Genomic DNA, 14,233 nt, shown 5'->3' with positions numbered 1-14,233 from the left:
GGGCAATGACTACATGACTCTACTTATGCAAGAGATGCATAAACAAGATTAAAATGATCGAGTAGATGCATACTTGGCCCAATATCCACCCCTCCTTCATTTAGCTAGGCAAGGACTACTTGATCCTTCATGTCCTTTGCCTAGTTGGGCGGATAGGGAAGTCTTCTTTCCAAGTACATCTAGGGGTGAAAGACCGGGTGAAGATGGGAATGTCGATGATGAGGTTGATGATGATGAGGGTGTTGATGAAGAGGTAGAAGATGAAGAAGAACAGGCCAATGAAGATGACGAAGGAAGTGAGCAAGGAAGTGAAGAGGGAAGTGGTGATGAGTCCGCTTCTATGGAGGAAAATAATGACAATGATGATATGGTGGAGGACTAGCAAGCTTTGGAGGCTCCTACCCTCTTGAGTTTTGTCTACTTCTTTCTTTGTTTTATTTATTTTTATCTTGATAATAGTTGGAGAGTCCTAGCAACATAGAGGACTAACACCTCGTCCCCATTGAAGTGTTCTTATTTCATTGTTCCCGTTTTGAAAATCCAAAATGACAAATTTAGTTTCATGCATTGCATCTTGTGTGCATGAACTACCCCATACTTTAGGACATTAGAAATAATGTCTATCTCGGTTTGGGGAAGTACATGCATACGCAACGGGAGGTAATCTAAATTACGCTCTCTGTCATAAACAAAACCCATGCATCATGTAGTGTAGATTAGTGTAGCTTGCATTTAGTATAGAATTCATGCATCATGTTTGCATAATTTCCCATCATTTTGGCCATTGAGGACAATGCCCATATTAGTGTGGGGATGGGGAATTCTAACTTAACTTTTATTCAAAAACCCAAAAAAATAAAAAAGTTTCGAAAAAATCAAAAAAAATTGAAAAATTTGAAAATCCAAAAACAAGTTCATTTCCTTTGTAGTGTAGACTTGTATATATTGTTCTATATATTGTATTTGTTCTATCCTTGTTCACATTGATCGACTACGCCACATTCGAGACATGAGGATATTGAAGACCGCATGGTATTATCTTTCCAATCTCCTTTTTCCTCTTTATGTTAATGACTATGTGGCTTTATTTTGATTGATGCGGTATAACAATGTGAATTTAGGACTTGCATTTAGTTTATATGGCATATTAGTTGGTAGAATCATTTGCATTAGGATGTTTATATGTTAGTTGCATCATGGCATGTAGTTGCATGTTAGAAAAATTTTGCGAAACCGTCTACTTGGGAAGCTTGACAAGTGTATATATGCCCTTGTAGATGCTTTTTCTTCTGAAGACTTTGCTTGTTAGAATACTTGTAAAACACCCTAGGATGTGTCATGCTAGTATCCTTTGACCCATGGATTAAGGCCTAGTCAAGAGTACCTTGTGGTGTGATAACTCCTTGGCTACCGTTTATTCCAAGGTGACCTTTGAAACCATGCATCCATCATTCATCCATGTTCTACCACATTTTTTGTCATCAAAGGGAATGGGCACAAAAAGAAATTGATTTGAGTTCAAAGAAATGAAATGAAAAAGTGAAAGAAAGTTTGCAAAATGCATCAAATGAAAAGAAGACAAAAATAGACTCCTAATGCTTCAAAAATAAGGCACCCTCACTACATATGGGGTGACTTTGAAAATGTTCAAAAAGAAATGCACGGAAAAGTTGAAAAGTTGTCAAGTGTTGAAATGCCAAACATCAAAGAAATGGCAAAAGAAAGTGTTCTCAAATATCAAATGTCACAAGAAATTGGGGGGAAAAACAAAAACAAAATCAAACTCCCAAAATGAAACTCAAACATCTATTGATCCCTTATCCATCGTATCCATTTTTGTGCATGGTAGAGAGGGGACGACCCTTCTTCTTGTCTAGGCAAGAGGGGGAATTCCGCGATCCTCCAGTGTTTCTAACACCATAGAGAGTCTACTCTTGACGAAAGCATTTAACGATTGAGGACAAAGGTACCCTAGCTTGACACATTTGGAGGTGATTTATTGGTATCCTTCTAGGCTTAGTAATTTGAAGAAATTGCATCTATGAAGGAGTGTGTACCCTTGAATTGCTTCCCTTGTAGATAATTTCCGCCACTTAGATGAGGAAAGTGGCTATTCTTTTGTAGATGTATCCATTACTTGATTTTGTGTGCTTAATGTTTGGATGTGTCGCCATTTTGGCAAGACCGACCTTGCCTTGCAAGAAGGCATCCTACCTCATGGTTGTCTTGTTGTGAGTTGAAGGGGCGGAGTGAGACCCGCTAATTGTCTCATATCGGCTATGCTATTAGGTTAGTTTAAATAATGGTCCTAGTCGTTGTCACCTCTTTACTCGGGACGAGCAAAGGTTCGGTTTGAGGATATTTGATGTGACCATAATTAGAGCATATTTAGTCCCCGAATTAGCCTTGTTCCCATGCTTTTTAGTGCATATTTGGGTCATTTACTGTCTTTAGTCCTTTGTTTTGCATATTCTTTGAGGTTTTGTTACCTTGGTAGGAAGGAGTGCAAACCTTGCATTTTCATGACAAAATAGAGCTAAATTGATTGAATTCAATGACCAAGCATCAAAGAGAAGACAAGATTAGAAGGCCTTTGTACATACTATAGTAGATGGGCAATGATGAGAAAAGATCCTTGCATCCCCGACGAAATCCTCAAGGATTCTATGAAGAAAAAGGAAGAAAAGAGGAAAGAAAGTAGCTGTAAGACAATCCGAGCGGATTGTCCACAAGACGCCCGTCCAGCAACCATAATCCAAGCGTCTTCCCCTAGCTGGACGCCCGTCCAAAACACCCCAAATCCGCCCGTCTTCGCTAGCTGGACGCCCGTCCAGAATCACCACAATCCGCCCGTCCCGTGCCCTGGACGCTCGGATTGCATGTCAGCCATTTCGTCTTCTACAAGCTTCATGGAAGGATGCACATATTTTTCTAACACCGGCGAAAAGGAGACCGGAGATCGGCGATTTCTCAAGGACTTAATCGTCATTTAAGCCCTTAGTAAACCCTAATCTATGTAACTAATGCCCACTATAAATACCCCATTAGTCTAATTAAATTAGCATGTTCTTCTTAGCAATCTTTAGTGTAGTTAATATCAATCAAATCTCTCTTTAATCTTGTAATCAACATTTAATCAAGTTTTAATACAAGTTTCATTTTCTTAATCTCTCTCTTGTTCATCCTTTGTTTTGGGTAATTGAAGATTATTTGGGTTATTATTGGGAGATTGACAACCTTCCAATCAATCATCAAGTACTTCAATTATTCTTTGCATTATTATTGGAATCATTAGTAGGTATAATTCTCTTAATCCCTTTTTAATTATTGTTAATTATCTTCATTTATTCATCATGTTAATTATCTTCATTTATTCATCATGTTTTACTTTGTTGGTATGATTGACAACCTTGCTAGCATGTTCAACATAATAATGAGTGAGTAGTTTCCTTAGCTAGGGTTGATGGGTAATTAGGGGAAACCAACATGGGGGATGATTCATGATTAAATTAATATGTTTTCATAGTTTATTTGCTTGCTTATTGTGATCTCAACTTATGTACATGTTATGTTTGATGAAATGCGAGCCTGTGAATCCTTGCATTTTTTACCCATCACCTATCTTTTCAATCAGACTTGTAAGACATAAACCAACTCGAGTCTCATTAGACCATGCATATAGTTGAGTATGGAAGATTAAGTCGACTTGTAGGTGTTGTACAATCTAATCAATTCGGCTCCGGGACCCAAACTTTCCTAGGATTATAAGATATAAACCAACTCGATCCATCACAACAATAATTGCTTGCTTAAAATTTGAGAATATGTTTGTATGATCAATTCCCATGAATCCCCTATGACCCTATGACACCCTAGCGCCTTTTATCAATTGTTTACATCCCTTTTTAATCATCTTACTTGTTTACTTTCATTAGTTTAGTGATCTTCTACTTCAAACCTCAAATTGTGACACCCTTAGACACCGCTAGTTGCAATTGAAAATCTCATCTCAATTCCCGTCCCTTGGGATCCGACTCTTACTTGCCTCTTTACTAATTGTAGAGTTGTTTGTGAAGTTATAAATTGTGTTTTGGTCTAGGTGCTCCTAACGACAAGTACCGAAAACTAAACCTTCTCGAGAGTCCGACCAATGCTCCTCCCTAGTCTTAGAAAAGACTAAAATATCGTCGATAAAGACCACCACAAACCGATCCAAAAACTGACTGAAGACCCGATTAATCAAATCCATAAATACTGCAGGTGCATTAGACAACCCAAACGGCATCACAACATATTCATAGTGACCATACCTCGATGTAAAAGCTGTCTTTGGTATATCCTCCTCCCGAATCTTCACCTAATGATAACCCAACCTCAAATCGATCTTAGAAAAGACCGCTGCACCGTTCAACTGATCAAACAAATTATCTATCCTCGGTAAAGGATACTTGTTCTTCACTTCAACCCTGTTCAGCTCTCCATAATCGATGCATAACCTCAAACTCCCATCTTTCTTTTTCACAAACAAGACTGGTGCTCCCCACAGTGATACACTAGGTCTAATGTATCCCATCTCAATCAGATCATCCAGCTGTTTCTTTAGCTCCTCCAATTCCTTAAGACCCATACGATACGGTGCCTTAGAGATTGGCCCCGTCCCTGGTTTCAACTCAACACTGAAATCTATCTCCCTCTTCGGTGGCAACCCCGAGATCTCATCTGGAAAGACATCTGGAAACTCTACCACCACTGGTATTTGCTCAACTGTCGGACTCTCCATAGTATGATCTCTCACATGGCATAAGATCAACGGACACCCCTTCCTCATATAAGACTTCAAGGTCACAGCTGCAATCAACTTAACTTTGGGTTTGACAAGAAACCCACGATAAGACATACTAATCCCTTAGGACCTCTCAAAGAAACCCTCTTTTGATGACGATTTATCTTAGCCTTGTACTTACCCAACCAGTCCATACCAACTATCATCTCAAAACCCTCCAAAGGAAACTCTAACAAGTCCACTGGTAGGTCAACCTGCCCAACTATCATAGACACACCTCTATACAACCGCCCACAAGATACAGACTCACCCGACGGTATAAAAACTTCCTCTTTTACAGAATCATACTCACTCAAACCCAAAAGCTTAGCATGACTCGATGATACAAACGACTGTGATGCTCCCGAATCAAACAAAACAAAGGTAAAGACTCCATTAACAAGAAAAGTACCGGTGATAACGTGAGCATCATCCTCAGTTGCTTTCTTGTCCATCATGAACAACTTACCATTGTTCTTCTGTTCACCTCCCTGGACAGTACTAGCTGAGGTAGACGGCTTAGCAGCCGACCCCTGGTTGTTGTTCGTCGCCGGTCTCTGATATGAATTACTGCCATTGAGGTTAGCCCCACCATTGTTGTTACTCTGACCACCCTGTTTATTCCATGACCCAGCCGGCCTGTTACTAGCATAACTCTGCGATGGACCCTGAGAGAAACGCCCCTGTGACGGTCTCTGGAAACCCCCACTCACAGCACTGGTACACTCATGCCTCTTGTGGCCCATACCGCCAGAGTTAAAATAAGACAAGCCCCAACTGCTGCTACCACCACCACGGCCACGCCCGTAAGAAGCTCCAGCACTAAACCCCGAACTTGAAGAGTAAGATCTCACCTGGTTATGGCCGCCCCTGTTGTAACTAGACTGACCACCACCCTCACTCTCAGCCTTCCTCTTCTCAGAAGTTCTCTCTCGGTTCGCCTTTGTCATCTCTACCATCCTCTCAGCTTTCTCTGCACGCTCATACACCTCCTTAACATCAGTAAGGACTCCTACCGGTAACTTTTCTATGATCTTGGGTGTCAACCCCTTCTCAAATATCAATGCCAAGTTTTCTTGGCTCAGCCCCATGTCCTCAACATACCTAGATTTCTCGTTGAACTTATGGTAGTACTCAGCAACTCTCATGTCAGAAGTCATCTTAAAATCATCAAAATCCTCTGTCACCTTTCTACGCACATGCTCTGGCACAAACTCTCGCCTCATAGCTCTCTTAAACTCATCCCATGGTATCGCAAGTAACCCCTGTTTCACATATAAATCCAAAGCACTCACCTTAACCTTGTCCCACTACTCATCAGCTGCTTCCCTCAAGTAGAACACAACTTGTTCCACTCGAAGCTCCACTAGGCAATGAACCAAATTGAGTATGTTTTTCATCTCTCTATGCCAATTATCTAGCCGAATTGGCGCCCCGGTTCCCAAGTACTCATTAGGATTAAATCTCGCTATATGTACACTTATTTTAGAGTGATATGGCCCCGCCTCTTTATCTTTCCCCACTTTCTTCAAAGCCCAATAAGAGCATCTTGGTGCTCCAACATCTTAACAATCTCGTCCACACTCATGTTTTCGGCCCTAGCATACAACGTGTTTCTTTTCGGCGGCATCTTGGAACTATATAAGAAACGGTAAACATGAAAACACATCCCATATCTCAAAACACGAAAACGACCTATGCAAAACCCACTCGATCGAGTACCACAACCCACTCGATCGAGTTAAGGTCACTCGATCAAGTTGCCCACTTACTCGGTCGAGTGCCTCGACTCTAGAACCTGACCAGAAAGCTCCCAAAAACGTACTCGATCGAGCCAACCTCCCACTCGATCGAGTTGACCCCACTCAATCGAGTGCCCTATCCTACTCGATCGAGTGCCCAAAAACAGACTTCTGGCCAAAAACGGAAAACCACCTACTCGATCGAGTTACACCCACTCGATCGCGTCACTCACCTACTCGATCGAGTGCCCCCACTTGATCGAGTCATGCAGACTCGTATACTACCCACATGTTCAAACTCTCACTTTCAACTATCTATAATCTTATGCAAAACGACAAACAACAACATATATATACATATCTCTTTGTATACTCAAACAACAGTAACTTCCCTTCCATGTTTCTAATATGCCACGTTATAAATAAACTATCATGCCATTCATATATTCAATCAACAACATGTATATTCATATCATCATCTCCCTTCACTACACATCTCCTATCTTCCACATACATTCATCCACCGATTCATACAACGCATTACTATATAGATACGTAACACACAACGCAAACACATAACGATCCCGGCTCATATCCCATGGTGACCGGTTCAAAATTATACGGCGAGTTCGGGACGTTAGGACGTCTCCCAAGTCTTTGCATTAGCTCCTACAACTTCTACCCGGATTCATTTTAGTTTGACTCCCTATGTTCATTAGGTTCATTGGTTACAGGTTTCAAGATCGTCGCTCTGATACCACTTTGTAACACCCCCATACTACAAGTGCCTTACCAGGACCACTTAAGGCATGAGAATTCTACCATCTCGGTTACCCGAGGCAATGATAATCAAATGAACAATAACGAAATGTACTTAAATAACAATAAAGTTTAAAGTGATACAACCAACTCCAAAACTGTGAAAAGAAAATACAAAGGTTCTCAAAACTATCAACTACTAAACAACTAAAGAGTGTTCGACACAGCGAAGGACTTCTAAAAACAGCAACGTGGTGACTCATCCCAGCTAACCCATGCGCGTCGTCTCATACCTGCTCAATTACTGCTTACCATCCCCGAATGGATCACCACAGTTTTTAAAACATTTAAACGGGTCAGTACTAATTACATAAACACAACAGCTGCAATGAAACAGTATTACAAACAACTCAATCAGCATAACCCAATCACCACAACTCCATCTCATCTCCACATATCTGACTACACACTGAAGTGTGTAGCCCTGCCAGAGTACCCATCGCAACAAGTAATCCGCGCCGCCAGTGGGGGACCGCAGCCGTTCCTACCTAAGCCCCGCTCATCTCCATCGAGCAATAAACCCATGTTCATTAATGTGCACATCCCTTCTATGGTGGGTTCTACAGAAGGCGAACCAAGGGCGTGAAGCCACTCCCGCAAGTGACTCCACTCAGCCAGGGACGCACTCCGAAGATTGCAGACAAGTTATACAACGATAATCACATTATACTATCAACAATCACCAAATCAGAATCCCATTCTAATACGATATACAACAACAACAACAACAATTACCAACAACACTTATGTAACCAATACTGAGTAGAGAAACCCTACCTAGAATGCCAACACCAAAGACGGTTAAGGAGCTAATCAAAATCTTTCCTCAACGAAACCTCTTCCTAGAACACGTATACATACCATTACTACTACAATCATACAAATCACCCAAAAACCCCCAATATTATCGAATTAGGGTTTAACCAATCTTAACGAAACATTATAAAAATTATATAAAAAGCTTACCCTCGACACAACGATCACAACGGCGTTAAGAACGAGATGATCCGACACTCCTAGCCTTGGGATTTGCTAATAATGCGGTGAAAGCGAACAACGTAACTTTCCAACTTCTCTAGAAAGGTTTTAGGATGATAAAAGCGTTTAAGGAAAAGTGACGAAAGCTTTATATACTAATCCCGCATTATTAACAAAACCCGGCTAATCAACCCGACACACTTACTCGATCGAGTAAGTGAATTACTCGATCGAGTGATCCTTACTCGATCGAGTCCCCAACTTAGTCGATCGAGTACCCTACAGGCAGACTACTATTTTGTGTAAAAAGCTACTTACTCGACAGAGTAAGCCTCACTCGATAGAGTACCCATAGACACATAAAACTGTAGTATTACAACCTGTACTTAACCTGCTACCAATATGATTGGAAATATCATATGGATCGACACAGGCCACCCCGGAAAAAGGTGACAATTACATAGACACACAACACGTCAGTTTCAATAAATAAATATAAGACACAACATGATAGTTAAATATGCAACATGCCAATTATATGAATGAGATATTATTATATAATCACAAAGTCAGTACCGAGACACGCCCAGACAAACTCATAACAACCGGTGCCAGGGACACGCCCATGACACCACTCCTCAGACAAAGGTACTGGGACACGCCCAGACGTACCGGGTCCGGAAGCCAGCCGGATCCCCTGCCAGACGTCGTGTCTCACCCACACGAGTCCCGCCGTACTCAAGTCTTTTATGTGCACACCCCTCTTGGAGTGGGAATCTCCAAGAGGCAACTCAAGCGTAAGACGGTCTCCCAACCATCTTACGTCTTCTTAACAACAAGAATCACCACCAACAATTACCAACCGTCACATATATTACTAAATGCATCACAATATACCAATATGCCTATTTCATAATGAATATGGATAACTCTTACCAATTTTGCCTTTTCTCATATATCATGAATGCCAATCATGCCACGTATTATAATGCAAATCCAACACCATAAGAGACACACCAAAATCCTCAAGCATTACCACATGATGCAAATCCAACTCATAATATGCAAATGATGCAAATGACATACAAATGTCCACACACATTATTGAAACCGAGTAGGATTAATTCACCTTTTAGCAATCTTCATAAGCTTAATCGAATCCGACCCGATTCCATCTCATGAAACCGTCTCATCCTATACAAACTACGAAATACTATCACAAATATATCCTACACAATTATACACTAAAAAACCCTTTATGATCACCCAATAACTACCCCTAAAACATGCCCTAATTACTAATTAATTAACCACCACAAAACTCCCAAAAGATTGAGGTTTAAACTAATTAAATAAGGGTGGATCTTAACTATCAAAGTAAGAGGAAGGAAAGAAGAGGATGAACAATCCAACCAAATCAAGCTTGATTCCCATGAAAGTGTGTTTGAGAGGGTTTTAGAGAGAAAGGAGAGAGTTTAGAGTAAGAAGGAAGATGGAGGAAATTGCAGCAGAAGCCAGGAACCAGAACAACACTGATCAGGGAGCAGGCAACAATCCCAAGCACACTACCTTATCAACAACCACTACCAGGCCTGCTTTGGGAGATCACAAGTACCATTTCAAGCTCAACCACTAGCTGCCACCTTCGCCAGCTGAAACCTTGATCAACTAAGGTCAGAAAATTCCTAAGGAGCCAGGACAAATTCACACTGCAACCAAGAGAAAATCAAACTGAAAGTCAAGTTGCTGAAAGGGACATAAAGCATAAAGCATATTGCCATTTTTTGCTAAACAAAGAAGGAGCTGATGCTGGGGTGCTTTTGCTTGTCTCTCCATATTTCAGATATCACCTAAGAGCCGAACTCAAGGCACATAGTGCACCCATTCATCCTTATACTCCCAGGCAAAGCAACACAGCAGCAGGGGAAGCAACCTGTCACTTTCAGTTGAAGTTTTCTGTTGTTTTTATTGCAGTTTCCTTCAAATCATTTTGTTATAATTGTAAAATATTTCCAGCACCTTGTTTATGTCTTAAGAACTAATCCTGGCCCTTGGATGAGATTTCTAGGTTAAGATTTGTAACAAATTTCCAAGAGGGAGGCCTATATAAGGACCTCTCCCCCAACTGCATTGAGGCAGCTTTTGATGAATATTATACCCGAGTTTTCTCTCAAATTTAAATCTCTATAACAAGTGCTTAGTCTTTAGTTAAGAGTCAGGCATGTTAACTTCTTGTGCTTAGTCTGTTGGTGTTGAACAAAGTCAGTTAGTGAGGTTCATTCAATCCTGTGCTCAGATTGTGAGTTGTTTGGCTTTGTTGTTGGCTTGTGTTGGTATTTATCTGTGCCTGGCTGTGATAAATTCCAGTTTAAGTTTTACAAATTATTAGTTTGCTTCCCTGTGAGTATTCTGTGGTATTTGAGTTGATAATTATATCCCTTGGTCCTTGTCCAGTCTTAAACTTTGTCCCTGTGTCAAATTGTCTGATTCCTTCTGTCAGGCAACCTTATTTAATCGTCCAAAAATACTTAGAGTGCATCAAAATTCTTGAAACTTTAATCAAAGTTAGTTTAATACTTCAACTAATTTCTCAACAAATTTCATGATTTTAGCAGTCCATTTGGTATTTTTAATCCAATTCTAAAAGTTCATTGCATCCTGAAAACACCAGAACAGTTAGTCAAATTTAACGTCTCAGTCTTTGTGTCAGGCATGGGGTTTGACACTGCAATTTGGTCATCAGAGCAAGGTTTAACACAATTCCACCTTTGTCTTAGTCTTGGGTTGAGAGAAACTGTGAGTTCATTATCTCTACCTACAACAAAAACACAAAAACAACCATGAGTGAAGAGAGACTTGCTGGTATTGAGACCAGGATAGAAAATCTTGCCGGAAATGTGGACACACTACTCAATGTTGTCAATATAATGATGGATAGGTTTCCAAACCATGATCCAAGAAGACAACCACCTCTCAGAGGAAGAGGTAGAGGCAGAGGCTTCTTTATGAGAGCAGGGAGAGGACAACCACCACCTGGATATGAAATCAGAATCTGAGGAGAGCATCAGAACACAAGAGGAGGTTCCTAAGCATACAAACAAACATCTAAAGGTAGAAATCCCTGAATTTTATGGTAGCCTAAATCCTGATGATTTGTTAGAATGGATTAGGGATATTGAGAAAATTTTTGAGCATAAAGGTTACACTGATGTTAAGGCCTTTAAAGTTGCTGTCTAGAAACTAAAGGGATATGCTTCTCTTTGGTATGATAATCTGAAACACCAAAGGATTAGAGAAAGAAAAGAACCACTTAGGTCTTGGTCTAAGCTTAAGAAAAAGATGTTGAGTAAATTTGTCACCAAGGATTACACTGAAGATCTCTTTATTAAACTGTCCAAACTTAGACAAGATGAGAGACCAGTTGAGACCTACCTAAGGGAGTTTGAGCAGTTAACCTTGCAATGTGAGATTAATGAAAACCCCGAGCAAAGGATTGCTAGGTTTCTGGAGGGTCTTGATAAGAATATTGCTACAAAGGTTAGGATGCAACCCCTGTGGTCTTATGATGATGTGGTTAACCTGTCCTTGAGAGTTGAAAAATGGGAAAGGCTAAGCCTGCAGTGTCTAAAACTACCACTAGACCTGCATTCCGACCATTTACTGGTGTCAGGATTGGTAGTACACCTAAACCAGTTGCACCACCTACACTAGATAAAACGGAAGCCCCCATGAACCAGAAAACCAACCCGCCTGTGACTGAGGAAAACATCAAATGCTTTCAGTGTCAGGGATATGGCCACTTCAGGAAGGATTGTCCTTCTAAGAGGGAACTGACAGCAATGGAAGTAGAAGAGTGGGAAAGGGAAGAATTGGTTGAGTGTGAGGAGGATGAGAGCCTAGTACGGGAGGAAATGGAAGCTAGGGAGGAATCAGGCCAAGATCAGGTTGTAGCTCACCCTGATACAGGGCACAGCTTGGTCTCATGGAGAGTTATGCACTCACAACAGGCACCCTTAAAAGCTGACCAGAGATCCCTGATCTTCAGGAGTAGATGCACAGTTCAGGGAAGGGTTTGTAACTTAATCATAGATGGAGGGAGCTGTACCAATGTGGCTTCCATCACCATGGTCAACCAGCTGAATTTGGTGACTCAGGATCACTTAAATCCTTACAAACTCAGATGGTTAAACAAAGGAGCAGGTGTTAAGGTTGACAAACAATGTCTAGTCCCATTCTATATTGGGAAAGTGTACAAGGATGAGGTACTGTGTGATGTTGTACCCATAGATGCTTTCCACCAACTGTTAGGGAGGCCATGGGAGTTTGATAGGAATACAACTCACCAGGGGAAGGAGAATGTTTACAGCTTCAAAGAAGAAGGTAAGAAGGTCACCCTGACCCCTTTTACCACCAAAACAAAGAAACTATGGGAGTCCAAACATGCCAAAAGAGATCAGTGGTGTGTTGTTCTTGTCTGAGGCTGCCATGATCTAGGAAATAAAATAGGCGCAACCTGTATTGATTCTGTTGTCCAAGGAAGTGATTGAAAGAGAGGGTTCAGAGTTGCCTGCAGAAATTGAACCGTTGATCCATAAGTTCAGGGATGTGTTTCCAAAAGAACTGCCTAGTGGACTGCCACCCTTGAGGGGATTTGAGCACCATATTGATCTTGTACCAAGTGTTGTGCTGCCTAACAGACCTGCTTACAGGAGTGATCCAGCAGCTACCAAGGAATTACAATACCAAATTGAGGAGCTTATGAGCAAGGGCTTTGTCAGGGAATCCCTAAGTCCTTGTGCAGTTCCTGCATTGCTTGTTCCTAATAAAGATGGAACATGGAGAATGTGTCTTGATAGTAGAGCCATTAATAATAATACTGTCAAGTATAGATTCCCAATTCCAAGGCTAGATGATATGCTTGATGAACTGAGTGGTGCCAGAATTTTTTTCAAGATTTATCTCAGGCAAGGGTACCATCAGGTGAGAATCAGAGAAGGAGATAAATGGAAGACTGCCTTCAAGATAAAACATGGGTTATATGAGTGGCTTGTGATGCCATTTGGCCTCTCAAATGCACCCAGCAATTTCATGAGGTTGATGACTGAGGTGTTGAGGCCATGCTTAGATCAGTTTGATGTGGTGTACTTTGATGACATGCTGGTGTACAGCAGCAGCAGGGAAGATCATATCAGACATCTTGAAGTGGTTTTTAAGATTCTCAGGGAGTAGAAGCTGTTTGGCAAGCTAGAAAAGTGCACCTTCATGGTTGAAGAGGTGACCTTTCTATGTTACATTGTATCTGGAAGGGGTATATCGGTGGACCAGGAGAAAATCTAAGCAATTCAGTCCTGGCCAGTCCCTAAAACAATTACTGAAGTTAGGGGATTCCATGGATTGGCTTCCTTTTACAGAAGGTTCGTTAAAAAATTCAGCTCAGTTGTAGCACCAATCACTGAGTGCATGAAGAAGGGAGAGTTTCAATGGACTGATAATGCTCAGTAGTCCTTTGAAAGAATTAAGAAATTAATGTGTGAAACCCATATCATGAAGCTGCCAGATTTTGATCAGCTATTTGAAGTGGAGTGTGATGCCACTGAAGTTGTCATTAGAGCAGTTTTAATTCAGGCTCAGAAGCCAGTGGCCTATTTTAGTGGGAAGCTAAATGGAGCTAAATTGAAATACTCTACCTATGATAAGGAGTTTTATGCTATCATCAGAGCCCGGATGCATTGGAATCATTATCTGAAGCCTAAACCATTTGTGTTGCATTCAGACCATGAGGCCCTCAAATACATCAATGGTCAACACAAATTGAGCCACAAGCATGCTAAGTAGGTGGATTTCTTGCAATCATTCACTTTTTCCAGCAAAT

At 41.0% G+C, this 14,233-nt stretch overlaps 1 protein-coding gene across 1 annotated transcript; it reads left to right on the top strand.

The window, feature by feature from the left end:
• The first annotated feature begins 11,960 nt into the window (after positions 1–11,960).
• Positions 11,961–13,590, top strand: LOC141590191 (uncharacterized). The gene is made up of 2 exons (XM_074410798.1): positions 11,961–12,749; positions 12,868–13,590. The coding sequence occupies exons 1-2, from the start codon at positions 11,961–11,963 to the stop codon at positions 13,588–13,590; spliced, it is 1,512 nt and encodes a 503-aa protein (XP_074266899.1).
• Positions 13,591–14,233: the final 643 nt, after the last annotated feature.

Source organism: Silene latifolia, chromosome 7 (genome assembly GCF_048544455.1).
Source record: "Silene latifolia isolate original U9 population chromosome 7, ASM4854445v1, whole genome shotgun sequence".
Taxonomy (NCBI): domain Eukaryota; kingdom Viridiplantae; phylum Streptophyta; class Magnoliopsida; order Caryophyllales; family Caryophyllaceae; genus Silene; species Silene latifolia.
This window is presented reverse-complemented; position numbering and strand designations above follow the sequence as displayed.